The sequence below is a fragment of the Dreissena polymorpha genome, chromosome 14 (assembly GCF_020536995.1).
Source record: "Dreissena polymorpha isolate Duluth1 chromosome 14, UMN_Dpol_1.0, whole genome shotgun sequence".
NCBI lineage: Eukaryota > Metazoa > Mollusca > Bivalvia > Myida > Dreissenidae > Dreissena > Dreissena polymorpha.
In genome coordinates this window covers 48915901-48943889 of record NC_068368.1, presented here as the reverse complement: position 1 = coordinate 48943889, position 27989 = coordinate 48915901, and the positions used below count along the sequence as shown (strand labels likewise).

The window sequence follows — 27989 nt, the reverse complement described above, 5'->3', positions numbered from 1 at the left end:
GTGTCAATATATATTTTTGTTTTAATTAATATTATTATTGTGGACAAACATTGGCTCAAAGTTATTTAAAGCAACGAATTTAAGTAGTGACAGTCACAACGTTTTTTTGACCCAGTGAAACCCCTGAATTTATTTCATGTTTTCTGCATTTCATTTTCTTCTAAAAGGCCACTGATGCTGAAACTGGAACCTGAAAGATTAACATGCAGTTCAATGATGATAGGTGATAAAAACATCAAAATCCCCCCCCCCCCCCCCCCACACACACACCGGAAAGAAATGTGATATCTACATATCTCTAATGCGTGAAGTAGGATGCTAGCCCAAGTCGGTTAGGAAATTGGCAACTAAGTTGTTTTCCTTAGCGCCAATGTAGATAGTATTAATATATTTATTGTAATTTCATTACACAAAATGAGGAACAGCATACAATTGGTGAAGTCATCCAATGCACTAATGTTTACAATTAATAAGTATATAGTATAACCAAAGGATATACTTAAGTATATTTATAACCAAATGCCCTATTTTTCAAAATTACGCGTGAAATGTGCCCTTTTTGGGGAAGCTCCCCTCTATTTTGAAAAGCTGGCTGGAGCACTGGCGACATACATATTGAATGAGGTTTGATTAAAAATACAACACGATCAACAGTGAATTTCTTGTTGCTGTTGTTGTTGTTCTTTCGAGGAATCCGATGTCTCGGTACTTCCGGTGAAAAGAACCTTCGAAACAGAAAGTAAATGTTTCATATTAAACTTCAATATTTGTATTATAAATCTCATATGAAATAAACTTCTATCACAGTATTATTTCAATAATAATATACATCGAAATATCAAGGATTTAGTACGTATATCCGCTTATATGTTTTGCTGAGTAAATTGTAGGAAACTAAAATGTCATCAGGGCTATATATAGTCCAAATTTTTGACGCTCTCAAATATTAAGCTACTTTTCTTATGGGTAATATTTGATCCAAAGAATTTAGCCCATATAAAAAGTATCTCTAAATTCTTTGCGCGTCTTATAAATAAGACTAGGCTATATATACAGTTTATGTTTTGCTGGGGTTAGAAAGCATCTTCTACATGTGATTTCCACTAAATTCACATAATTTACTTTTTTATTGTGTTGTTATGTCACGAACTAATATATCATATATGACCGTCACGCAGCTGAAAATTACCGCCTGGATTCCCTTACCAGTGTCACCTCCAAACTTCTCTAACATATCATCTGCCACCACATTCTAAACCACCTTGACAAACACAGAGTTCTCACCTCCTTAAATCATGGCTTTCGCTCTGGATACTCCTGCGAAACTCAACTAGTTGTAGCAACCCACGATCTACTTAACTTCTATGACCAAAATAAACAAGTCGACACCATCATCCTGGACTTCAGTAAGGCCTTCGACACGGTCCCACACCAACGCCTGCTACTGAAACTTGACAACTATGGAACCGGAGGTAACCTCCTGTCCTGGATCTCGAACTTCCTCACCCGCCGAAAAATGTGTGTGGTTGTTGACGGGGAGAAATCACACCAAGTTCCAGTGGGATCCGGAGTTCCTCAAGGGACAGTGCTAGGACCGTTGCTATTTTTGTGTCACATAAAGGACCTGCTAGAAAGGGTGAAGTCCCAGAGTCGAGTTTTCGCAGGTTACTGTCTCCTTTACAGACCTATAAACACATTTAAAGATCATGAAATTTTGCAAAATGACCTAGATAACCTTCACAAATGGGCCAACGAATGGGGGATAAAATTTAATGGAAAGAAATGTAACCTTCTAAGCTCAAAGCCCAATTCTAGCTACTTCTACAATATTAACAAAGAAATCCTCAAAAGAGTACAAGAAAATCCCTACCTTGGAATCACCTTATCTGAAGACATGGAATGGAATACTTATATCACCAACATAACAAAGCGAGCTAACTCCACCCTTGGATTCTAAAGAAGAAATCTCAGTCACTGCCCTTTAGAATGTCGCAAAAATGCCTTCCTAGCACTAGTCCGCTCCAAACTAGAATATGCCAGTGTTGGTTGGGACCCATTCCACCAATCAGACATTGACCGCCTAGAGGGTGTCCAGCGATCAGCCGCAAGGTTCATTACCAGAGACTACCGCTCCAGACAGCCTGGCTGCGTCACTGAAATGCTTCGCAAGCTGGAACTCTAACCACTCCAAGACAGACGGCGCGCCCAAGGGTTGACGCTATTGTACAAGGTGGTTGAAGGGCACGTTCTGGCCATTTCCATTGAGCACTACCTTAAGCCACTAAGGCCTAAACATACCATAAGGGCTTAACAATACAAGGACTATATCCATCATAATATAGTGTGTAACCTTGTGAACAATAAATCCAAGTGCTTTGAAACTATCCGAGCAAAAACTGTCCTCTTTAAAAATTCATTCTTTGTCAAAACTGTGATAGATTGGAATAAACTAAGTAATGACATTGTGAACTCTTCAACAATTGACATTTTCAAAGACAGTGTATTAAAACAGCAATAGTGTAACAATCGCGCACTCCACCACTGTCGAGTAAAAGCCAGAATTGGTTTCTTCGACGTGACCAACCAGATCCAGAGATCCAGATCCAGAGTGTATAAATGATATAATGATGCTAGATAATAATATATAACTACAGTTTGTCAATCAGTTCCGGATAATCAGCATTTCCAATTAATTTGTATTTAATTTTCCATAATGCCCCAATACAAACAAAATGATAAGTGTCAAAGGTATACATTAGGTAAAAAAATAAATTGACAAAGTTTTTAGCAAGAAAGCTTTTGTATTATGATTACAGGGGGGACAAATGTAGCAAAAAGTTAACCGGAACTGCTTGAATGAGTTATGTTTTGAAATGTGCTTATGGATGTAGAAGGCTTTATTATTTTCAAATAAACCTTTTGCTGATTGAAAAAAAATGCCATGACAATGTTTTGAAATACTTATTCTGTAAGTTGAGTGATTTTTAATAATTTTCTGAAGGGTGAATTTTAATTGGCTATTTTTGACAAATATTTGCATATGCATTGCCATCTGGCTAAATTTTACCCTTTATTTTTACATCTACTCACATTGACACTAAATCCCGAAAGAAATTATTGTGGTCAAAAGAATTAATGTTTTTTGCCGCGAGATTCTAAATGGTTGACTGACTGTATTCATTATTTTAATTTATTATATATCTTCCATTTATTATTTTGTTTTACTAAACATTACAGAAAACAATTTCATAATAAATGCTATTATCTAATTTCAAAAATATTGATAATTCAAAATTCCCTTATATAAATGATAACAATAATTGTTAATTAATGTGTTGCTTAAACAATCAATCCAAATACATGTACATGCATCTAATTTATTATTTACTGATATGGTTATAGAATGTGCTACACAGTAAAGTGAGGATATTTTCCTAGAGATGAAAATATATGTATGATTTTCTATTCCGAATAAACTCCTTCCTTTAGAGAAATGCAAGGCCCCCAGGGGCGTTTTTAGGGAAAATCAAAGACAGTATATAGAAATTTGTGGTGAATTATGATTTTTTTAATAAATTTAATGTATGACAATTGAAGACAAATTTAGATGTTTAAGCATTATAAGCAAACTTGCAGTAAGAAATCCTCTTTGAAGATGGAAGCCCCAAAATATGTTGTTGTTTTTTCAACTTACAGTCTGTATAAATAGTTATTGTTCACATGTCTACTATTTAAGCCTATTTATGGTCAAATATTAAATTTGTATGACATTGAGAATGCATGGGCTTAATATACTGTGTGTTATTTAAAGGTTTGAGGAGAACATTAAATAGTTTTCGGCCACAAAAAGCCTGCACAAGGCCTGCCGCAATGTCGGGAATGGATCCGAGACGAATGGAGCCAAGACTCATTAAAGACATTAGCAAAGAAATAAGTATGCTGACCTATGAAGATCAAATCTTTTATCATCCCTAAAGATACACTAAGATTACTTAGACTTATTTAGACTAAGTTTTGTGTGGAGAGCCCTAATACTATCACTTTGATAAAGGTGCCAACATGGCGGTTTGGTGTGTGTTCATGCACCTCTTTTGTTGGCTTATGCAAACTGTAACTTCATCATTTATATAGCACTTTTAATATAAATTACACAACTTTTCATCATATGGAAACAATTTGTTGAAAAGAAAATCTCAATCGTAAAGGCAAACTTATGGGCAGATTCATTAAGTATCAGTGATGTCAATCTGAAATCATTTGCTACATGTATAAGGAACAATGTTTTTTTATGGGTTAACTTTATTTTACAAAATATTTTGCGAAATATTAATTAATTTGAAGTACACTGTACATGTATTTATGTGACTTCAAGTACTATAAATCCAATATATAAAATCTTTATCAATGATATAGTCTTTATTGATCCATTTATTCAAAGTCAGAAACCTGACTTTGATATTCCATCATAAAGCTGAAATCAGTCCAATATTTGCTGGTATACAGCTTGTTAAGATTGTAACTTCATTATATAATATGAAATTGTTCATTTACTTCAAACAGTTTTCAAAGAAATTCTATTTCTAGTTCTTTCTGTATTATTATTTGTTAAATAAATTCTGAGTAAAATTTGCCTTTTCTGAAAAAGTATTCATCGCTCTTTCAAACTACACTTCTTTCAGGTACAGAGTTCAGCATGCTGAGAATTTACCTTGGCTTTACAGAGGCTCAGTTTGCAAGATTAAAACATGCTTATCGCAATGTAAGACATTTTAAATACTTTATTTTAGTTGTAAAAAATGCATTTAAAAACCTATGTCTGTTGTTTTCTTTTTATGCTCTCTCTTTTTATGCATCTACCGGTACATGCATTATGTATGTTCCAAAAATGTAAATGACTTCTACCTTCTCATTAAGTAAAAGATAATGCAACAGCCATATCATCAATCATCATTATTTGAATCTGCGTGTTGATGTATTCTGCAGATGGATGATCAGATATTTGCCATGCTGAATGCGTGGCACGATGTGGTCGTCAGGTGTGGAGAGAACCCTCGCCGCCTGCTTGCTGCTGCATTAGATGACTGCGAGAACCGCTTCTTGGCCGTCACCAAGCTGGTGACCCCTAAAGAATTGGATGGTAAACTTTATGCATACTCATTCAGACGCATTTATTTGGCACCTAAGGGTGGGAGATATTGAGGCATTAATTTCTGTCCTTATATCAGTATCTTCCAAAGCTTGTGTTTTCAGCTCCTCTACAATTACTAGGCGGATCTCACTTAAATATACTTACTGTTACTTGAACATGCAATGTAGAGCAATCTTAATGTTCTTAATCTAAAAAATTTCACATAAAGAGCTGACTTAATCACAGCCATCATACTTATTGCATACTAAATACTTTCATAGTGACTGTTAAATTCTAATCCATGTTATGCAACTTTGTGTATTTACTGAACATTAATGCAAACTTTAACTCTTGTTTAACTCATGAAAAGATCTTAATATTATTTATTATCATGATCCATTTGCAGGACTTAAGCCTAGGGAGAGAGAACCACGTGAAGAAACAAAAAAACTAATTGAGGAGATCAATTTTACTGTCCCTGGAGATATGGCAGGGGCTGGGCCTATTTTCAACGTTGGGGCACCTAATGCAGTAAACGTGTTTCCAGGTGGTAGTTTAAGCAACCATGGTAAACTGTCTCTTGGAATTAATTATCCAGGTATGATTAAAGAACCTCTAGAGTGTTTATATGGAAACATTTGTTTGTGTTGAATCATCCCATGCAAACAACAAAAATATCTTACCGGACATGAGGTCTGGTAACTGTTGAAACTCACCAGACCTCACCAGATTTTACCCTGTTCTTCTTTTATTCAATCCAGAACAATACCTTTTATTATGCCCCCTTCGAAGAAGAGGGGGTATATTGCTTTGCACATGTCGGTCTGTCGGTCGGTCCGTCCACCAGGTGGTTTCCGGATGATAACGCAAGAACGCTTGGGCCTAGGATCATGAAACTTCATAGATACATTGATCATGACTAGCAGATGACCCCTATTGATTTTGAGGTCACTAGGTCAAAAGTCAAGCTCACGGTGACCTGAAATAGTAAAATGGTTTTTGGATGATAACTTAAGAACGCATATGCGGCCAACAGGGCGAACTCTGAACAATATAACTGAAGCAACTGGTCTGTAATCCTAAATCTATAATTATCAGTCCAATGAAACATCATCGTTTGAGTAAAATAAAGTGGATCAGTAAAAATATTATCAGAATATGAGATTTTTTTGTATATTTTGTATATTAAATATTGTGTTAATGTTTAATTTTGTTGATTAATATAAATATAAGCAGGACAAGGGAGGTAATACACTATTACATCTTTCTTATATACAGGGGAAACAAATGCAATAAGTTTAAATTTCATGTTTAATAAATAGAGGATATTTGTTCATGTCAGTGTGAGATCATTTGTTATTTTATTCATTGTCCCTTGACATATTGCTTTTATATTTTGCATACTTGTTTACCAACATCACCCAACCTATATTCCCCCCCCCCCAACCTCACCCCCATTTTTTTTTTAAACATCATGCAATAAATTACCCCACCCCACATTATACCCCCCTCTCACCCCCACCCCCCCCCCCATTTTTTTTAACATTTAATAAATTACCCCACCTTACATTATACCCCCTCTCACTCCCCCCTTCCCACCACCCCACCCCCCCCAAAATTTTTTTTTTTTAAACACCCTACCCCCCCCCCCCCACCCCCCCACCAAAAAAAAATTTTTTGTTTGTTTTTAAACATCTTATAAATTACCCCACCCCACATTATACCCGCCTCTCACCCCCCACCCCCCCCCCCCCCCAAAAAAAAAATATATTTTTTTTTTTAAACATCTTATTAATTACCATACCCCACATTATACCCCCCCTCTCACCCCCCCCCCCCCCCAATTTTTTTTTCCTTTTTTTTATTTTCAAAAGATCGTCTAAAATATTATTGAATATGAACAATTTCCCCATGATGGCTTACGTTATACTGTCAAGCACTCGAATAGTCGAGCGCGCTGTCCTCTGACAGCTCTTGTTAGGTCACAAGGTCAAAGGTCAAGGTCACAGTGACTCGAAATAGTAAAATGGTTTCCGGATGATAACTTAAGAATGCTTACGCCTAGGATCATGAAACTTCATAGGTACATTGATCATGACTGGCAGATGACCCCCATTGAATTTCAGGTCACCAGGTCAAAGGTCAAGGTCACAGTGACTCGAAAGAGTACAATGGTTTCCGGATGATATCTTACATTAGGTCAAAGGTCAAGGTCACAGTGACAAAAAACGTATTGACACAATGGCTGCCACTACAACTGAAGCCCATATGGGGGGCATGCATGTTTTACAAACAGCCCTTGTTCAGTTATTTTCTATCAAATAGACTCACTTTTTTTAACAATTAAATCAACAACTAAAAGTTGACGTTTCATATCGTAAAACTTTCACTGAAAGTGAAAATAGCAGTGTTTTTTCTATATATAAATTACATGACATTGTACTTTTAAACAGCAATATCAAAACCTAGTACTCCATGAAATTTTACATCTGTTTGCAATTCTAAATTTCGCAACATATGTTGACAAGGAAAAGGGAACGTTAGTATCATTCCCCGCTTTAGCTTATCATAACAAGGATTGAACCAGTAAATGTCATTTAAAGCAATGAAACACTGTTGTGTTTCTTAGGTCATGATACACCCTGCAGGCTTTGACTGTTTCTGAAAATAGCAGTTAGAGTTTGTTATGTCACTAGCACAGATAGCACTTTTCCTCTGTAATGAACCGTTTTATTTTATTGTTAAACCATTTAACCAATACCAGTCAATAGTTATAACTGATTCGAAGTTTCATTATCATTTGCAGCCAAAACAACATTTTACATATCTATTTTTTTGTTGGACATGAGGTCCCGCGGTTGCTGAATTGAAACCAGACCTCGGGATATTTTATTGCAAATGTCCGAGGTCGACGTCGTTCCGATGGGTTTGTTGAATATTGAGTTAATTCCATATACACTACCACTCATCATTTAGTCTTATATTTTACATTGTGCTCACTTTATTGATGTCAGGTATCATATCAAAAAGGTCATGTAAAGGTTCACTATGTAAAAACTTGAGTAATTATGTAGCTTAGCATAGTATAAAATGTTTTGTGCTTCTTAAAATGTGTCAGTTATTGATTGTGTGGTTGTGAGTGAGCTGAATGACCAATTATGGCTGAGGAGAACCATTGTAGTGATAATGTTCTTATCATCATTATGTCTAATCAAGCTTAAATACTGTACACCAAAATACAAAAATGTGGTACCAATTGAAAGAAAAACAAGCAGACCATACATCTGTGTCCTTTCATCACTCGCCGAAGGCAGAGAGATAGTCTGTCCATCCGTCCATCTGTCACAAACTTTTCAGGGCTATATCCCAGAAAATATATCAGATTTGAACATGAAATTCATGAGATTATAGATATGATACTGAGAAGTGCCATTCACAATAAACATAACCCTTTGTTATTGCCCTTATTATGCCCCCCTTCGAAGAAGAGGGGGTATATTGCTTTGATCATGTACGTCTGTCGGTCGGTCTGTCGGTCGGTCCGTCCACCAGGTGGTTGTCAGACGATAACTCAAGAATGCTTGGGCCTAGGATCATGAAACTTCATAGGTACATGGATCATGACTCGCAGATGACCCATATTGATTTTGAAGTCACTAGGTCAAAGATCAAGGTCACGGTGACTAGAAATAGTAAAATGGTTTTTGAATGATAACTCAAGAACGCATACGCCTAGGATCATGAAACTTCATGGGTAGATTGATCATGACTTGCAGATGACCCCTATTGATTTTGAGGTCACTAGGTCAAAGGTCAAGGTCACGGTGACCCGAAATAGTAAAATGGTTTCCGGATGATAACTCAAGAACGCATAGGCCTAGGATCATGAAACTTCATGGGTAGATTGATCATGACTCGCAGATGACCCCGATTGATTTTGAGGTCACTAGGTCAAAGGTCAAGGTCACGGTAACATGAAATAGTAAAATGGTTTTCGGATGATAACTCAAGAACGCATATGCCTAGGATCATGTTACAGATTTGCCTCCCTTGTAATATATTTAAAGTTTACCAAATGTAAGGCTAACAGCATTTTTGTAATGCATACTACTACTACTACTACTACTGCTGCTGCTGCTGCTGCTGTTGCTGCTGCTACTACTGCTACTACTACTTCAACTACTACTACTACTACTGCTACTACTACTACTACTACTACTACTACTACTACTACTACTACTACTACTACTACTACTACTACTACTCCTACTACTACTACTACTACTACTACTTCTACTACTACTCTACTACTACTACTACTACTACTACTACTACTACTACTACTACTACTACTACTTCTACTACTACTACTACTACTACTACTACTACTACTACTACTACTACTACTACTACTACCACTTCTACTACTACTACTACTACTACTACTATTTCTTCTGCTACCACCACCTACTACTACTACTACTCTATTACTACTACTACCTACTGCTACTACTACTACTACTACTACTACTACTACTACTACTACTACTACTACTACTACTACTACTACTACTCTACTACTACTACTACTACTACTACTACTACTACTACTACTACTACTACTACTACTACTACTACTACTACTACTACTACTTTTACTACTACTACTACTACTACTACTACTACTACTACTACTACTACTACTACTACTACTACTACTACTACTACTACTACTACTACTACTACTACTACTACTACTACTACTACTACTACTACTACTACTACTACTACTACTACTACTACTTTTACTACTACTACTACTACTACTACTACTACTACTACTACTACTATTTCTTCTGCTACCACCACCACCACCACCACCACCACCATTCACAGTGACAAAAAACGTATTCACACAATGGCTGCTACTACAACTTATAGCCCATATAGGGGGGCATGCATGTTTTACAAACAGCCCTTGTTTATTTTTGTCTTACATAACTTTTCAGGGCTATATCTCAGATACTATAAATATTTCAACATAAAACTTAATGTGTGGATAGATATCAGTTAGTAGAATGGCAGTCCATACAAACAATAACCCTACATTATTGCATTGTACAGTTTTTGCCTTCTTCATCCATCTGAGCCCTTCAATAAACAAAAAATGTCAGGGCAAGGGTATCAATTTAATGAATTTGCTTGTGAATGGTTTAATAACATTTGTTCTATGTGAGTGCCATTTCTAAACTTTTCCCCTGTTGTATGATACATGTGCATCTTGTCTACAAATCTATATCAAACAAAACCAGATAATTTATATTTATATGTTATATCTGGCAACCTTAAATTAAAGATTTTATCAAATGTATGTGTACTTTTGTTGAAAACTATGTAAATGTTACATGCATTTTCCCTGTTTTGAACAGGTGTGTCAAGAAGTAGTGGTGCTGATTCGAACCCAAAACATGGAAATTTTAAGGTAGGATACTTGATTGAAATATTATTATTTTAATAACGTTTATTCTATTTATCAAATAGTTGACTTTCATTGTGTCAGGGATGAGAATTGTTGAAAATTCAATGATTTCCGTTATTAAGAATTTCCCATGGTCAATATTTTAGATTGGTTTAAATTCAAGGAGAAATTTTGTGGTGGGAGATAGGGCACTTTTTCCACACTACAACTCAGGGGCAGAGTTTTATACAAAATAAAGCAAAATGGTTTTGTGTGCTGTAATTATTTAACATAAGCATGAAATATTGGTTGACATAAATCTTAACAAGTCTGGAATTAGTTGCCTGGATGTAGCTGGGTAAATAATGAATAAATGACGTGAGAAGTCATCACATTTTTATGTCCCCCACTATAGTAGTGGGGGACATATTGTTTTTGCCCTGTCTGTTGGTCTGTTGGTCTATTGGTTGGTCTGTTGGTTGGTTGGTTTGCGCCAACTTTAACATTTGCAATAACTTTTGCAATATTGAAGATAGCAACTTGATATTTGGCATGCATATGTATCTCATGGAGCTGCACATTTTGAGTGGCAAAAGGTCAAGGTCATCCTTCAAGGTCAAAGGTCAAATATATGGGTCAAAATCGCTCATTTAATGTACACTTTTGCAGTATTTCAATATTCAAGATAGCAACTTGATATTTGGCATGCATGTGTATCTCATGGAGGTGCACATTTTGAGTGGTGAAAGGTCAAGGTCATCCTTCAAGGTCAGAGGTCAAATATATGTGGCCCAAATCGCTTATTTTATGAATACTTTTGCAATATTGAAGATAGCATCTTGATATTTGGCATGCATGTGTATCTCATGGAGCTGCACATTTTGAGTGGTGAAAGGTCAAGGTCATCCTTCAAGGTCAAATATATGGGTCAAAATTGCTCATGTAATGTCACTTCTGCAATATTGAAGCTAGCAATCATGTGTATCTCATGGAGCTGCACATTTTAAGTGGTAAAGGGTAAAGGTCAAGGTCATCCTTCAAGGTCAAACATCATATAGGGGGACATTGTGTTTCACAAACACATCTTGTTTTTATTCAAAACGCATCACTGTTAACAAGAATTTGATTCAGTTTTATTGGCTTGGATTTGGTATAAAGATAAGCCAAGGATAAAGACTGACAGATACAAATGTAACTTATCATTAGAAAAGTGACTTCACTGGAAAAGCTTTATGCCCATCTTGTTAAATGCCATAATTTACAATGGTGTTAAATATGAATGAGGCATTTTAAACACAAAATTTCAGTGCTTAAAAACATGTATTGAAAACTAAAAAAAAAACTTTTTGCTTGGAATGCCAAAAAATAGACCCCATCAATGCATTTTTTCTGATGTAAAGGGCATCCAGATGCATTAAGTTCGTATGATTAATACGATACTGAAAGCTTAAATGGTCAAATGCTGAGCTATGTGTTCTTAAAGAAAATCTTTCAGCTTGGTACCATAGGCACCAAGATCAAAAATCAAATCCCTATAAAGGCTATGCATACTATTAAAATGCACAAGAGGTAAACCTGCCTTCAATTCCTAGATTTTTTACATAGTCTGAAGTTTATGCACATTTATAACCATTATTTGATGTGTTTGAGATGTTTTGAATGCATTTACAAGTATATGCTTTTGAAGTGCTCTAATCTCATTAGCTATTTTGAATACATTAAGACTTTTTTGAGATCCCTTCAACCCTTTACAACTTAGATACGTATTTTCTCGTATTTGTAGTCCCTTAGAAAATTTAATTTTCCCCACGCTTTTCAAAAAAATATTGTGGTAATCTCCGCTGTCCGTCCGTCAGTGCTGGCCACTATCTCCTCCTACACTATAAGCACTAGAACCTTGAAACTTACACACATGGTAGCTATGGGCTTATGTGCGACCCTACACTATTTGGAATTTTAATCTGACACCTGGGTCAAAAGTTATGGGGGTTGGGGTGGGGCCGGGTCAGAGATTTTCACTCATTTTTATGCCCCCCGTATGGTGCATTTGCCATAACTTTTGCTATATTGAAGATAGCAACTTTATATTTGGCATGCATGTGTATCTCATAGAGCTGCACATTTTAAAAGGTCAAGGTCATCCTTCAAGGTCAAAGGTAAAAAAAAACAAATTCAAGGGAAGTAATAAGCTTTAGAGGGAGGTAAGTAATGAACCTGCCAAATGATTTTCTTTTTAAATAAATCAAAGGGGCGCAGGAGAGGGGCGGGCATTGTGTTTCTGACAAACGCATCTCTTGTTTTATGTTATTTTACTTGAACTTTTTCATTTCTACACTGATTCACTTCCCATTGATACTGAACAACTACGCATGGCCCCATTACCAACTGTAGGGTGCCCCCTGGATCAAATATGCGGCATGGGGATACGCGTCGGCCTTTGCATTGCCATTTCTAGTTTTATTTAAGACTTTTCTAACTAGATTCAAGTTTTTAAGGCTTCATATCTAAACCTTAGAATCTACTGATGAGCAGCAAACAGCATAAAACCTGAACAGACTGCAAGTTACTCGCATGCTGTTCTGGTTTTATGCTGTTTGTACATAACCTATTTCACTTTGCTTTTAAGTGGGAAAGGGTTAATCCCTGTTGTTTTAGGAATGTGGCGCTAGTTGCTCCATTTTTAGCTCACCTGTCATGAAGTTTATGTGACAGTGTGATGTCCGGCGTCCGTATGTGTGTGCGTGCATCTGTCCGTCCGTCAACAATTTGTTTGTGTAGACAGTAGAGGTCACAGTTTTCATCCAATCTTTATGAAATTTGGTCAAAATGTTCATCTTGATGAAATCTGGATTGGGATTGTATTTGGGTCATCTAGGGTCAAAAACTAGGTCACTAGGTAAAAAACTAGGTCACATAATAGGTCAAATTATAGAAAAACCTTGTGTAGACAATAGAGGTCGCAGTTTCATCCAATCTTCATGAAACTTGGTCAGAATGATTATCTTGATGAAATCTGGGTTGGGATTGTATTTGGGTCATCTGGGGTTAAAATCTAGGTCACTAGGTAAAAAAACTAGGTCAAATTATAGCAAAACCTTGTGTAGACAGTAGAGGTCACAGTTTTCATCAAATCTTTATGAAATTTGGTCAGAATGTTTATCTTGATAAAATCTGGGTTGGGATTGTATTTGGGTCATCTGGGGTCAAAAAATAGGTCACTAGGTCAAAAAATAGGTCAATAATAGAAAAACCTTGTGTGGACAATAAAGGTCGAATTTTTTATCCAATCTTTGCGAAATTTGGTCAGAATGTTTATCTTGATGAAATCTGGGTTGGGATTGTATTTGGGTCATCTGAGGTAAAAAACTAGGTCACTAGGTCAAATAATAGAAAAACCGTCAACAATTTGTTTGTGTAGACAGTAGAGGTCACAGTTTTCATCCAATCTTTATGAAATTTGGTCAGAATGTTTATCTTGATGAAATCTGGGTTGGGATTGCATTTGGGTCATCTCGGGTCAAAAACTAGGTCACTAGGTCAAAACGAGGTCACTAGGTCAAAAACTAGGTCACTAGGTCAAGTAATAGAAAAACCTTGTGTAGACAATAGTAGTCACAGTTTTCATCCAATCTTTATGAAATTTGGTTAGAATGTTTATCTTGATGAAATCTGGCTTGGGAATGTATTTGGGTCATCTGGGGTCAAAAACTAGGTCACTAGGTCAAATAATAGAAAAACCTTGTGTAGACAATAGAGGTCACAGTTTTCATCTAATCTTTATGAAATTTGGTCAGAATGTTTATCTTGATGAAATCTGGTTTGGGATTGTATTTGGTTAGTCAGGTGAGCGATTCAGGGCAATCATGGCCCTCTTGTTTTAACACTGGCTTATTTCCAGAGATTTTAATGTCATAAATACGTTACCAGCTATCTTAAAGCTTTCTCCTTTCCAAGGGGAATTAACTCATTCTGAATTTTAACTGGGAATCGGCCACCTCCATACCGTAATACAGGCCAGGTTAAACATAGTGCAATGCAACCTAGGCAATAACCGGTAACCAACCCTCAATATTCCTTCCGCATCGACCAGGTGTATACGTGTCTTTTACAGCTCTGAATTGAAAATTGTTTTTTGGATTTTATTTCACTTGGTTGATTGAGGTTTTGTATAGATAAATTTTGTTATTTATCTTTTTAATTCTCATTCGGATTAATTTATGTGGATTTAATGGACTTTTGTTTCATTTGTAAAGGTAAGCCATGCTTGCTTTTATCAAACAATGGTTTATTTCTACCATGCTGGGTGTTTTCAGGCGCGAACAAGCACGCGCAAAATGTGTTCTTCTAATAAATTGCGAGAAGGTGCAAAGCGTATTCTTCTTATGTGTTACGAGATCGTGCAAAGCTTGTTCTTCTAATTCATTGACAGATTGTTGATCATTTGCCATTGTGTGCAATAATGATTTTAAAGTTCCGTATGACAATCTAATTGATGGTCATTTTCATCTGTTTTGAATTAAACTTTTGTTTAATTTATGATCTACAGCAATGTTATTATAATTTTCATTATGGACAAATAATGATTGTATGTGCCGTATGGTAATCTGGTCTGTGACCAGTTTATTGTTAAATATGTTTTGCTCTTGTTTTTCATATAATTGACTACATGATGGTCACAGATACAAGAGTTGATAAATACCCGGTGACTTTGCAGACCGTTTTAGACAAGTTGCAGCATCAGTCACCAGGTACTGGGCAAGATAGCGACCGTACTGAGCTAATTAAATTAAACAGTCAAAATCAGACAATATGGTGTCCCCATACACCGGTCTTTGCCCGATAGCATTTGTCACGGACATCGACCAATGTGTGACCATATGGCAGCTGCCATACTTTGGTCAGCATCCGGTGACAACACTGGTCATGATATGACCTGTACGTCACCGAGGACGTTGATCACGGACCTTTGGCTTTGCATTAATCGATGTCACCAGTCCAGTCCGGTCACCGTTCATCACTGTTTATCACCGGTCCAGTCTGGTCCAGTCACCGTTCATCAACGGCCGGTCACCGTTCATCACCGGTCTGGTCAGGTTACTGTTCATCACCGGTCTGGTCACTGGTCAGAAGAAGTTGTCTTTCATCTTCATCTGACTACTCTTCTTTTTCGTCAAAGGACTCATCATCGTCAACGAGCTTCCACCATAGGCACAACAGGATAGACATCTGACACGCCTCTCCTTCATTAAGCACATAAGGATAGTCATCAAACACACCTCATCTTCATTGAGCAGTTCTCGGCGTCGATACGCCCGTAAGCGATCACGTCAACGCTCACGGAGACAATATTGTAGGAGACAATATTTCCAGCGTAGTCAAACATTATTTCGGCATCGCAGGTATATGGGACGTCGCCACTTCTCAGGTAGGTGTTAATGTATCTACTGGTCATATCGACGATCTCCATTTTATTCCTTTACGGAATATCATGTCTCCATTCCATGTGTGATGGTTTCCTTATGTCATCCACACATGTTGCAGTCACCGAGCCGTATTTGTATACGAACACTAGTTTGTTTAACTTTCAGGCTTCAGGATTAGGTGTTCTTTTCTCCACTACGACTATAATGGACACTTTATGCCTATTAATACTGATAATCTACCGTTGTTTTCCGGTTTACATTATCAGATGACTTTGTGTATGGTCATTTTTATGCACCAGATATTTCCATTCTGACGCAGTTATATTATACCGGTCCGGTCCTATCACCGGACATCGGTCACCATTCACCGGTCATATTACCAATCACTGGTCAGAATATGTAGTCGTTCATCATCATCGGATTATTTTTCCCCCTCTTCTTCATTATCATCATCGGACTATTCTTCTTACTCTTCTTCGTCATCAATGAATCTTCGTCGTCTGCTTTAATGATGTCTCATTGCCATCCGATTGGATTTTTGGCACGCTTTTCTTTTCCGAGCAGTATTCGATGTCAGACCATATGGATTTCACCATATTTCCGTCTTTAACTGGTAACGTCACCAGTCATATTATGACTGGTCCGTTCACCTGGCTACAGTAACCGGTCATTGACCGGTCTGGTTCGATCACCAGTTACCAATCACCGGTATTACAATGTGTTTTCATCAGTAAATTATATAGCATCACAGGTATCTTCTACATTACCTCATTGTATACCCCTGGCTATGATTGTATTGAATACAATATTTTATGGATTCAACAATCTACATGACATTTTGTGATTTTCAATATTGATGTTCTACTGGCGACCGTTGTTACCAAATCATCTCTGCTGACTTGGCAAGCCAGATTTAAAGACTTCCAAGCATTCTTCCGGCAAGGGTGGACCTCCTTAATGTTACTCCTAGGGTTTTCTTTTTTTTTCTGCCACCACACCTCGAATGCCGGAGGTACCACTTTCAATCATATTTCCGTACCTCGCAAATCGTTGACTTCACGACCTTTATTCTCCAGAATGTTAAAGGTGCCTTTTATTGGTTCTAGAAAGAGGCTACTGTAGATAGGTCATAAACTTATAAGTGTTCAACACTTTAATATTCTACCAATTTTCAAGTCTGTTGGGAGTGGGAAAGTTCGGCTTGCCGTGATTTCTTTCCCCACCCATCCTTGACTAGTGGTTCCGGCCACCGGTCGGTTTTTACCGGTGCGGTCACCGTCTTTTCTTACGTCTGTTTCAGCTTTATTTTTAAGTTTATTGAAATTAATCTCGGGATTATTCAATGACTCAGATTTCCATCTTTTTATCATTATTTCCCACTATTGAGTGGTGTCTAGACTAGAAGATTATCTTGGCAAGAGTATAGTTTATTCTACCACAACCCTCCTTACATCTTATACAGATGTGAGCAGGGAAGGTTAGGGATGATCACCTAGAATAACTTGTCCTGATATTCTAAATTATGTGGTATCCTAATGATTATCACCTGCACATCAACATCTTGAAAAGCGAGCATTCTTTTAGCTGTTTTTCATTTACACCACTTTTTCACGACTTCTTTGTGATGCTTTCAACTAACACACATTAGTCGTGGTTTACCTCCAGACACAGAGGTGAACATATTATCACTCCTTGTATCTGGAAACCAGGAACTCATTCGTTGTTTACCAAGAACATCATTCTTTCTTTATCGTCTTATACATACCAGGTCGTCTCAACGCCATGTTAGACGTTGTGTCTTGCAGTTATTTCTGTCTAATTAGTTTACCTTTCGGTTGAAATGAAATGTGATTTGCGCATGCGCGGCAGTGTTTTTCCTAATGGCATACATGTAGCTGCAAAATAACATCAAGGAACGTTGTTTTTCATCTAACGCTAGTAATGAGCAAAATGCGCTCGTATATCGCAGTGTAAATGCTAACAACGTGAATGCAGTTCAAAGAAATCGATCCAGCAGCGTGTGCGATTGTTATACATTCGTCCACTTGAAATAAACTGGATACTTACCTCTTACGTTTATTCTATTTTTGGAATATCTTGGTGAGTTGTTTTGCCATATTTTCATGGTATCTCCTTAGTGAACCACGGGATTATGGTTCTACGACCTTTTAAGTCTTCTGTACAATTATTTTCAGGAAACTTCTTCACAGGTCAAATATCATATCTCAGAGAGACATATTTATACTGATCCAAACATGTGCCACTTCATGTCTGGCCATTATTTTAGCTATCTCTACAGAAGAACGTTTTCTGTTAGAACTTCAATCCTTGTTACTTTTGCATGGATAACTCCATCAGAACTGTCTATTAGGTTCTCTGGAAATTCTTTTTTGACTGGGTGTTCGAGAGCATAGTTATTACCTTAATCACTCTGCTAGATGCATAGAGGTTTTTCTCACTTTTTTCTTTGATGATAAGAAATTTGTTCTTATTTCAATCAAATGATACAGATTATGCTTTTGTATACCCTGGTTTTGTAAGTCATCACAACTCTGTGCTGTCTTACCTATTTTGGAACTGATCCAAACTATGGAACTTAACACTATGTTTTTAGTTCCCTTAGCTTCTTTAGCGGTTTTGGCTTGTGTTATTGGGTTGTTTAATAAGCTTCTTATGCACCTTTTCATCAGGCTTATTAACAGTTCAAATATAATTTTTAGACGGTTTTCCTTATTTTCTTATTATGGCTATTACCATACGGAGAAGTGAAATTCATGCTTTTTCTGTTGAATACGACCAATTTCACTTGGATCTAATGTCGTCTTCGCTTTGTTGTGTCAGCCAGGATTCCTCGCTTAATATCAACTCCTCTATATGGCTTCTCAAAATCTTCAAGCTTCCAAGTTTTTCTTAAACTGGTAGGCATGAAGATGAGGATAAACTTCTATGGCAAATTGGGGCTTTGAAGTTCCATCTCAGCAGTGTAAGTCCATACGAGGTTCTCAAAAGACACTCTTTATTTCCCTAAAAAAGAGGAGGGGAGATGTGTCTGCAGTTTTTTTTTATCAGGGTTTGACCTCGACTAAGGAAGGTTTACTCTCATCTCTAATCTAGGATTCATTCCTTTTTAGGATCTGACCGCATGAATTAAGAGCTCTGTCTGTTTCGTGGGCATATATTAATCACACCCCACTTTTTGACATGCTCCAAGCTGTTTTCTGTAGGAATCTGACCACCTTTATCATCTTTTAATCTTCGTTTTCTGAAGTGCCAACAATACTTTTTGAATGTGTTTGGTCTTGTTGTGATTTCACTAACGGTTGTGTCTTCTTTACGACATAGACATATTAACTCTGTCCGAGAAGTCACAATTAATACCGTTTTAACGAAGATTAGCTAATAACCCTTGTTCTGGGTTTTGCTATCATTAGCTGATGACCCTTTTTTATGCCATGGTAGGGTGGCATATAGCAGTTGAACTGTCCGTCTGTCGGTATGTCAGTATGTGTGTTTGTCAGTCTGTCTGTCCGTCCAAAAAAACTTAAACGTTGGCCATAACTTATTCACTATTGAAGATAGCAACTTGATATTTGGCATGCATGTGTATCTCATGGAGCTGAACATTTTGAGTGGTGAAAGTTCATGGTCAAGGTCATCCTTCAAGAAAAAATGTCAAATAAATGGCGTCTGTCTGTCCTTAAACTTTAACATTGGCTATAACTTTTTCAATATTAAAGATAGCAACTTGATATTTGGCATGCATGTACATCTCACAAAGCTGCACATTTTGAGTGGTGAAAGGTGATGGTCAAGGTCATCCTTCAAGGTCAAATGTCAAATATATGGCGTCTGTCCGTCCCAAAATGTTAACATTGGCCATGACTTTTTTCATATTGAAGATAGCAACTTGATATTTGGCATGCATGTGTATCTCATGAAGCTGCACATTTTGAGTGGTGGAAATTCAAGGTCAAGGTCATCCTTCAAGGTCAAATGTAAAAAACAAATCAAAGCGACATTCTCGTGAAGCTGCACATTTTGAGTGGTGGAAGTTCAAGGTCAAGGTCATCAAGGTAAAAGGTAAAAAAACAAACAATTCAAAGCGGCGTTCTCATAAAGCTGCTCATTTTGAGTGGTGGAAGTTCAAGGTCAAGGTCATCCTTCAAAGTCAAAGGTCAAAAAATAAAATAACGAACACATCTCTTGTATGGGTTCTACTGTTATGGGAAAATATATACGAGCCTTCCCACCGCAGCTGCAAAATCAGCTATAAGATAGCAGGTAATGTATTTATGACATTAAAACAAATTTTTTAAGTAAAATTCATTTTAATTATTAAATACTTACTTGCTATCGGTAAGTCCCACCTCCCCCACCGCCATTTGATTAATATTTTTGTATATATATTGTAAGAATATTGAGGGTTGGTTACCGGTTTTTGCCTAGGTTGCATTGCACTATGTTTAATCTGGCCTGTATTACGGTGTGGGGGTGGCCGATTCCCAGTTAAAATTCCGGATGAGTCAATTCCCCTTGGAAAGGAGAAAGCTAAAAGATAGCAGGTAAGTATTTAATAGTTAAAATGAATTTTACTTAAAAAAATTGTTTTAATTAAGTCTGACTGTCTTATCTATAGTAGCATTAAATCCACCTAAACACTAAGTACTCTGTGAGCTAAAGATATAGGAAGATTATCTGTTTTATCTCACTGGAGAAAGATGTGCTGATGTTTAGCACTCAAGAAGTCATATATGTCAGTCAAATCTTTATGAAATTTGGTCAGAACATTTTTTCTAGTGATATCTGTTTGAATATGGTTCTGGTCTGTTTAAAATCACGTCCATTAGGCGAAGGGAAGATATCCTTACATAGCTACTGAAAAACTTAGTTAATGCTCTGACACATTTTTAGGTCAATCTTCTTGAAACTTGATCATAACATTAGTCTTAATGATATCTTATCTGATTTCGGAGTCCTAAACTTGATCAGAACATGTCACCACCTTGGTGCAAAAAGGTACCATGTGCCATTGAAAATAGAAGGCAAATGGCACCTTTTTGCACCAATGGGGGCGATTCGTTCTAATAATATCTTAATAGGGTTTGGAAATGAGTCTGGTCCACTGAAAATCATGGCCTCCATTGGTGAGCAGTTTTCATTTTATGGAATAGGAAAACCTTTTTTTAATCAGGTACTTATGAGCACCAGCTTTTGTCAATTTGTGTAATAAAATAAGCTCATGAGGTTTTTTATGTCCCCGGATCGGGGTTATATTGTTTTTGTCCTGTCTGTCTGTCATTCTGTCCCAAAACTTTAACCTTGGTTAAAGTTTGATAACTTTTTTAATATTGATGATAGCAACTTGATATTTGGCATGCATGTGTATCTCATGGAGCTGCACATTTTGAGTGGTGAAAAGTCAAGGTCAAGATCATCCTTCAACGTCAAAGGTCAAATATCATTGTATTTTTCTTTCCTAAAACATTAATCTTTGTTAAAGTTTTGTCATAACTTTTTGAATATTGAAGATAGCATCTTCATATTTGGCATGCATGTGTATCTCACAGAGCTGCACATTTTGAGTGGTGAAAAGTCAAGGTCATCCTTCAAGGTCAAAGGTCAAATTTATGGCTTCAAAGAGGCGCAATAGGGGGCATTGTGTTTCTGACAAACACATCTCTTGGTATACTTGGAAAACTTGCTAACTATCGTAAGGGGACTGATCCACGTTACTTTTAAAGTATCAAGGCTATTGCTTTCAACTTCAAATACTTTCTTACTATCATGAGGGTACTGTACCTGGCAAGTTGAATTTGACCTTGACCTTTGAATGACCTTGACTCTCAAGGTCAAATTAATAAATTTTGCTTAAATTGCCATAACTTCTTTATTTATGATCACATTTGATTCATACTTGACAAAACAACACTTACCTGACATACTACAATGGACTCCACCCAAACCATCCCCCACACCACACCCCAGAATCCCCCCCCCCCAAAAAAAAAGATCATCTATTAAATGACCACACACCCACATTATGACAGCTCTTGTTTAATATTGAAGATATCAACTTGATATTTGGCATGGATGTGTATCTCATGGAGCTGCACATTTTGAGTGGTGAAAGGTCAAGGTTATCCTTTTAGGTCAAAGGTCAAATATATGGCTACAAAGCTGTGCAATAGGGGGCATTGTGTTTCGCACAAACACATCGCTTGTTTTATGATTAAGAAATCATTTTGTTGATATAAAGAAGCTTTACTTTTATTAAAGTACCAATATACTACCTTCCATCTAGTGCAATGAATGCATATAATTAATTCTACCTATTAATATAATGAATAACATTGGCAAAATAACATGGTTGATTAAGGTTCTTTCTGAAGATGATGATGATGAGTATGATGATGATGATGATGAGTATGACATATGAGGATGATGAGGATGTTTGGTGATAAACAGTATTATGATAGCTGGTCTGGATATTCTCAGAATTTCATGTAATAACATTTGCCTTTGATGAAAATTACTTAGTTTATAACTTGAAATGTGTTTAACATCCAATCTGGAATGCTTGAGTTGTCAGGAATCCAATCAAATCTTTCCAATTCACCCTTGTGTAAGGCATTTCAGTTGCCTAGCATAAAAAAATCAATTAACATCGCTAATTGTACATTGTTGTGGTCAAAATGTACTTATTCCAAGGCTTACATGTATGTAGTAAAACCTTCAATGTTAGTCAAATGTATTCATCAAGTAAGGACCCTCATGAAAATACATTTTCTAAAAGAGCATTTTAAGCTGGATGCATTTAAGAAATAAAAAAGGTTTTCATGTTTTAAGTGAGAAAGATCTTGACCCATATTAAAGTAAATATTTTAAAAATCTTTTTCCAGCTTCTTTTTAGTTGTTGTAACCTGCTCTGGTGCACACTTGTTGTGAATTTAATGAAATAACATTTGTCGTTTACTAATTAAGAAAATGCCGTTCAGTAAATTAAGATTATTGTTGAGAGTGTAGCATCAATTATTCTAAACTTTTTAGTCTACTGTAACATGCTATTTTTTAACGACATTATTATACCAATATAGGAGTCACTTTGTCTGTCGGTCTGTCCCGAAAATTTCATCCGATCTTCACCAAACTTGGTCAGAAAATTTATCCTGATGATATCTAGGTCAAGTTTGAATATGGGTCATGCCGGGTCAAAAACTAGGTCACAGGTCACTTTGTGCATTTTAAACCGAAAAATTTTCAGGACCATAACTATATCATTTATTGTTAGATTTTAAAATGACATGGTACATTTGTTCACCATCATGGGACGGTGTGTCTTGTGAAAGAATAACGTCGAAATCTCCAAGGTCAAGGTCACGCTTTGAGTTTAAAGGTCAAATGCTTGTCCATGCCATAACTTTGTTGTTTATTGTGAGACTTTCAAATCATTTGGCACATTTGTTAACCATCATTGGACAGTGTGTCGCTCGAAAGAATTACGTCGATATCTCCAAGGTCATGGTCACACTTTGAGTTCAAAGGTCAAAAATGGCCATAAATAGCTGGTCGGGGCCATAACTATGTCATTCATTGTGAGATTTAAATATTATTTGCACATTTGTTCACCATCATTGGACGGTGTGTCCCGCAAATGAATTACGTCAATATCTCTTAGGTCAAGGCCACACTTTGAGTTCACAGGTCGAAAAGGACTATAAATGAGCTTGTCCGGGCCATAACTATGTCATTCATTGTGAGATTTTAAAATCATTTGGCACATTTGTTCACCATCATTGGATGGGTTGTCGTGCCAAAGAATTACGTCAATATCTCCAAGGTCAAGGTCACACTTTGAGTTCAAATGTCAAAAATGGCCACAAATGAGCTTGTCCGGGCCATAACTATGTGGTTCATTGTGATATTTTAAAATCATTTGGCAAATATGTTCTCCATCATTGGATGGTGTGTCACTCGAAAGAATAACTTCGCTATCTCCAAGGTCAAGGTCACACTTCGAGTTCAAAGGTCAAAAATGGCCATACATGAGCTTGTCCGGGCCATAACTATGTCGTTCATAATTAGATTTTGAAATAATACGGCACATTTGTTCACCATCAATGGACGGTGTGTAGTGCGAAAGAATTACGTCAATATCTTCAAGGCCAGGATCACACTTTGAGTTCAAAGGTCAAAAATGGTCAAAAATGAACTTGTCCGGGCCATAACTATGTCGTTCATTGTGAGATTTTAAAATCATTTGGCACATTTGTTCACCATCATTGGACGGAGTGTCATGCGAAAGAATTACGTCGATATCTGCTGTGTCAAGGTCACACTGTTAGTTCAAAGGTAAAAAATGGCCATAAATGATCTTGTCCGAGCCATATCTATGTCATTCATTTAAGATTTTAAATTACTCGGTAAATTTGTTCACAATCATTGGACGGTGTGTCATGCGAAAGAATTACGTCAATATCTCCAAGGTCAAGGTCACACTTTGAGTTCAAAGGTCAAAAATGGCCATAAATGAGCTTTTCCGGACCATTAATATGTCATTCATTGTGAGATTTTAAAATTACTCGGTACATTTGTTCACAATCATAGGACAGCATGCAAAGTATTCTGTGTCAATGCAGCATGTGGGGATATATGTCACAACTAGGACAAAGCTCTAGTTATTTTTAAGGTGCTTCAATACTGTTCTTTTCACAGGGTGCTTCAATACTGAACTATGTTTAGGTAATTCAGCAGATACTTGTGTCTATTGACATGAAAATGGTATAATGAAGCAACAATTTCTCTCAACTGGGAGTTTGACTTCCAATTATTCCTAAAGAAACTTAAGTAAACTTAACATGAACTTTTTAATTTGGTTTTAAGTAAGTTTTGATTGTTCAGATTTTACTAAAGTGCCATTTAATCATATAACTTTTTGCCCAATTAGCATGAACCTTGATCAAAACAATTGATCTAATAACATCTCAGCTGCGCTAAAAAATGGTTCTGGGTAAAAAGCAAGTTAAGAAGCCATATTCATAAGTTCACTTATATTCAGGATAAGGTGCACAACATAGGGCCTTTGACCCTCTTCTTTCTTTGCTGATTAAAAATAAGTCCTAGAACATTTTAGTGTGTGTAATGTTCAATATCATACATGGATCCAAGTTGACATCACCAGACTGTCTCATTTGCATATTCTGTTAAACTTCAAATCTATAAATATTTGCGGTTCGGTTTATTTCAATGGTTAAGTGTCTAGTTTTAAGCAATTTTTAAAAGAAATAGTCGCATGATAGAGAGAAAATTATATATACTTATATACTGTTAAATCAGACTCATCAGATAAGCAGGTAAAAAGATTTTGCAAGCTTCTTTTCCTACGCCAAGTCTGATATCAAAAGTCATCAAATATAATACTAGTATATATATATTCTCTTTATGAAGTTTCTTCAATATGTACTTGAAATGAAATGCTAAAACATAATCATAATACATGTGTATCTACTATCTGTCTGTCTATTGTCTCATTTTTGTTCAAACACCACATCACAAGTTTTAAAGTCATCAAAAGCAATTACATTTCTGTTGCTTTTCTTTCAGAAATCAAATGATGACTCCCTTACGCAGACAATGCTGGGAATATATCACAATATGATGGAGTCAGTAGGGGCCATTATGGCCCACAATTATGTCTTTGGAACTGGTTTTAGAGTTGGTTCCAAATATATTATGACAGCAAAGCATGTGATAACCGACATTCTTGGTAAGAGAACAGTACTGCGTAAATTTATTCATGTAGTCTATTCTTATAGATATCTCACTGTGTTTTGCAATGCCATTTATTAATGTATTAGGCATGTGTGATCAATTAATTTGTCAACTAGTCTACCACTAAGCCTTAAATTTAATATCAAACTGCATTTTTCTTCCCACCTACCGGACCCTTTTCCCTTCTTCCTCTGCAAATACCCTTTCAATCAAAACACTGCCCTTTTCAGTCGATCCAGTAAGGTCATGGGGCCAGTATCATTAAGGTAGCGCACCCGTAATGATTTCCCGCGATTTCTTCGAACATTGAAGAGCCTTTTAACCTGTTTACTTATGGATATCTAATTTAAGCAGGTACTAATAGAAGTTGTCGTGGCCGAGTGGTTAAGGCGATAGACTAGAAATCTTTTGGGATCTTCCCGTGCAGGTTCGAATCCTGCCGACAACGCATAGTTTTTGCGACCCTTTTTATGTCTTTTCTAACCTTATTTGATTTAATATAGCATATAAGTTATGTTTATTGTAAAATATGTTGCAATTTTTATGCACATTTTTCAATCGTAGTGTATGTAATATACATGTATATTTGTATGTTTTTATGACATTTTGATTGTATTTGATTATTGTATCAATCTGTTATTTCAAATTTTCCCTCATGAAGCTAATATTGGTGGTTGTGGGAATATGTGTAGGGGTGTAAAATACCACTTGTCGATTTGAATCGGTGACTCAATTTAACTGTCAATTCAGCTTAAAAGTCGCAATTTATTTGGAGGACAATCATGTCTTTCTAGGGTTGACTGTTAAAAAGATGATATTTGGTGCGACTACAAAGAAAGTAAGGGCAACCTGATCTTATCGGCTGGTAGCCCTGCTAGCCTAAAATCAATGTTCCAAGTTATAGTTCGCCAACATGAAGCAGATACTGACATTTATTAATGAAAATATTGAAGTACAATTAATTAATACATTAGTTTTCATAGTGGAATCTGGATTTATAGATACAATAATATCCTGATAACTGCATGTTATGTTGCTACTTTTTGGGTTAAACATGCACAAACAAAACTGCATTTGAATATAGGACAAAAATCATTTGTGCTTATAGATTTGACAAGTATCAAGTTTATGTTGGTGTGGTATATTTTGTATTTGATGTACCTGAACTATTACATGATCTGTATTCTTTTTTCAGATCCCTATAGATCTGGAGTTATTACTGATCAATATATGCAAGATGCTCACATAAGCTTTTCTGATCTGCCAACAGTTCCCTCTGATCTCGATTATAAGTTCAAACAAGTTTGTTATTTCAACGAAAAGCTTGACATTGCAATCCTGGAAATTTTAAATCCTGATCAACGGCTGCCCAACAAGCTTCCTCTTCGAAGAGACAACTTGCCTGACATTGAATATGTGTCACTTTTTGGCTATGGTCATCCAAACAACCCAAGAAAGCATTGGGATCAGAGGTGTCAAATTATATACCCAAACTTTGAGTGTTTGCGCTCAGCATTGGCCTTCAAAGAGAAACGTCATCAGGATTTAATCCAAAACTTGGATCGGAATTATGTAGTCAGATTGAGAAGCAAGAATGAAAACCCAGCCGCAGTTGTGGAAAAGGGTTACCTAGGTTATGATGAACCACATAAACTACTGATTCATGCTTTCCTGGAACATGGAGCATCTGGCTCCCCAATGTTAGCGTGTGTAAATCCAGCAGCAGGGATTGTACAAGTTGTTGGAGTGTTTACTCATGGAATACCAGAATTTTACTTTTGTTTAAGTGACACAGGAAAAAGCATCATTCCAAATGAATTCAGGTTTGAGGCTGGAACTAGAATGACCTTTATTTTTCAAGATATGTGTCGTGAACATGTTTCCCTTGCGCAAGACATATTTACGTAGGATCCTTGCTTTATGATAAAACTATTATGCAAAATAATGTTGTATAATGCATGCATATTAAATTTGATGAATTTTTTATGAAACAAGTAATGCTGCCTGGGTATCTAAGGTTATCTACTGATCATGGATCTATATTTTAGCTCCACACATAAATACAATTAATATTATACATCTTAAATATTGGCCAGTGTTTTCAGTGTAATCTGATTCCATTTTTGAGGCTCAGAACTTTTTAGTCTAGTTTAATTTTAATATTTTTGTGTACATGTACAAGTCTGTGAAATATAATGTATTACTAAAAAGA

The 27989-nt window shown here is 36.4% G+C and overlaps 1 protein-coding gene and 1 non-coding gene across 4 annotated transcripts; both read left to right on the top strand.

Moving 5' to 3' along the window:
* The first annotated feature begins 665 nt into the window (after positions 1-665).
* On the top strand, positions 666-27989 carry LOC127857538 (uncharacterized). Of its 3 annotated transcripts, none has more exons than XM_052393975.1 (8): positions 666-739; positions 3812-3934; positions 4680-4759; positions 4984-5137; positions 5535-5726; positions 10558-10610; positions 25610-25772; positions 26973-27989. In XM_052393975.1, the coding sequence occupies exons 2-8, from the start codon at positions 3871-3873 to the stop codon at positions 27683-27685; spliced, it is 1419 nt and encodes a 472-aa protein (XP_052249935.1). In that variant the 5' UTR covers positions 666-739; positions 3812-3870; the 3' UTR covers positions 27686-27989. The 3 variants fall into 3 exon arrangements, with proteins under 3 accessions (XP_052249935.1, XP_052249936.1, XP_052249937.1); XM_052393976.1 differs by having other exon boundaries at positions 722-849; XM_052393977.1 differs by lacking the exon at positions 666-739 and adding an exon at positions 2332-2610.
* On the top strand, positions 26144-26225 carry Trnas-aga (transfer RNA serine (anticodon AGA)). The gene has a single exon. It is a non-coding gene; the product is annotated as a tRNA-Ser (tRNA).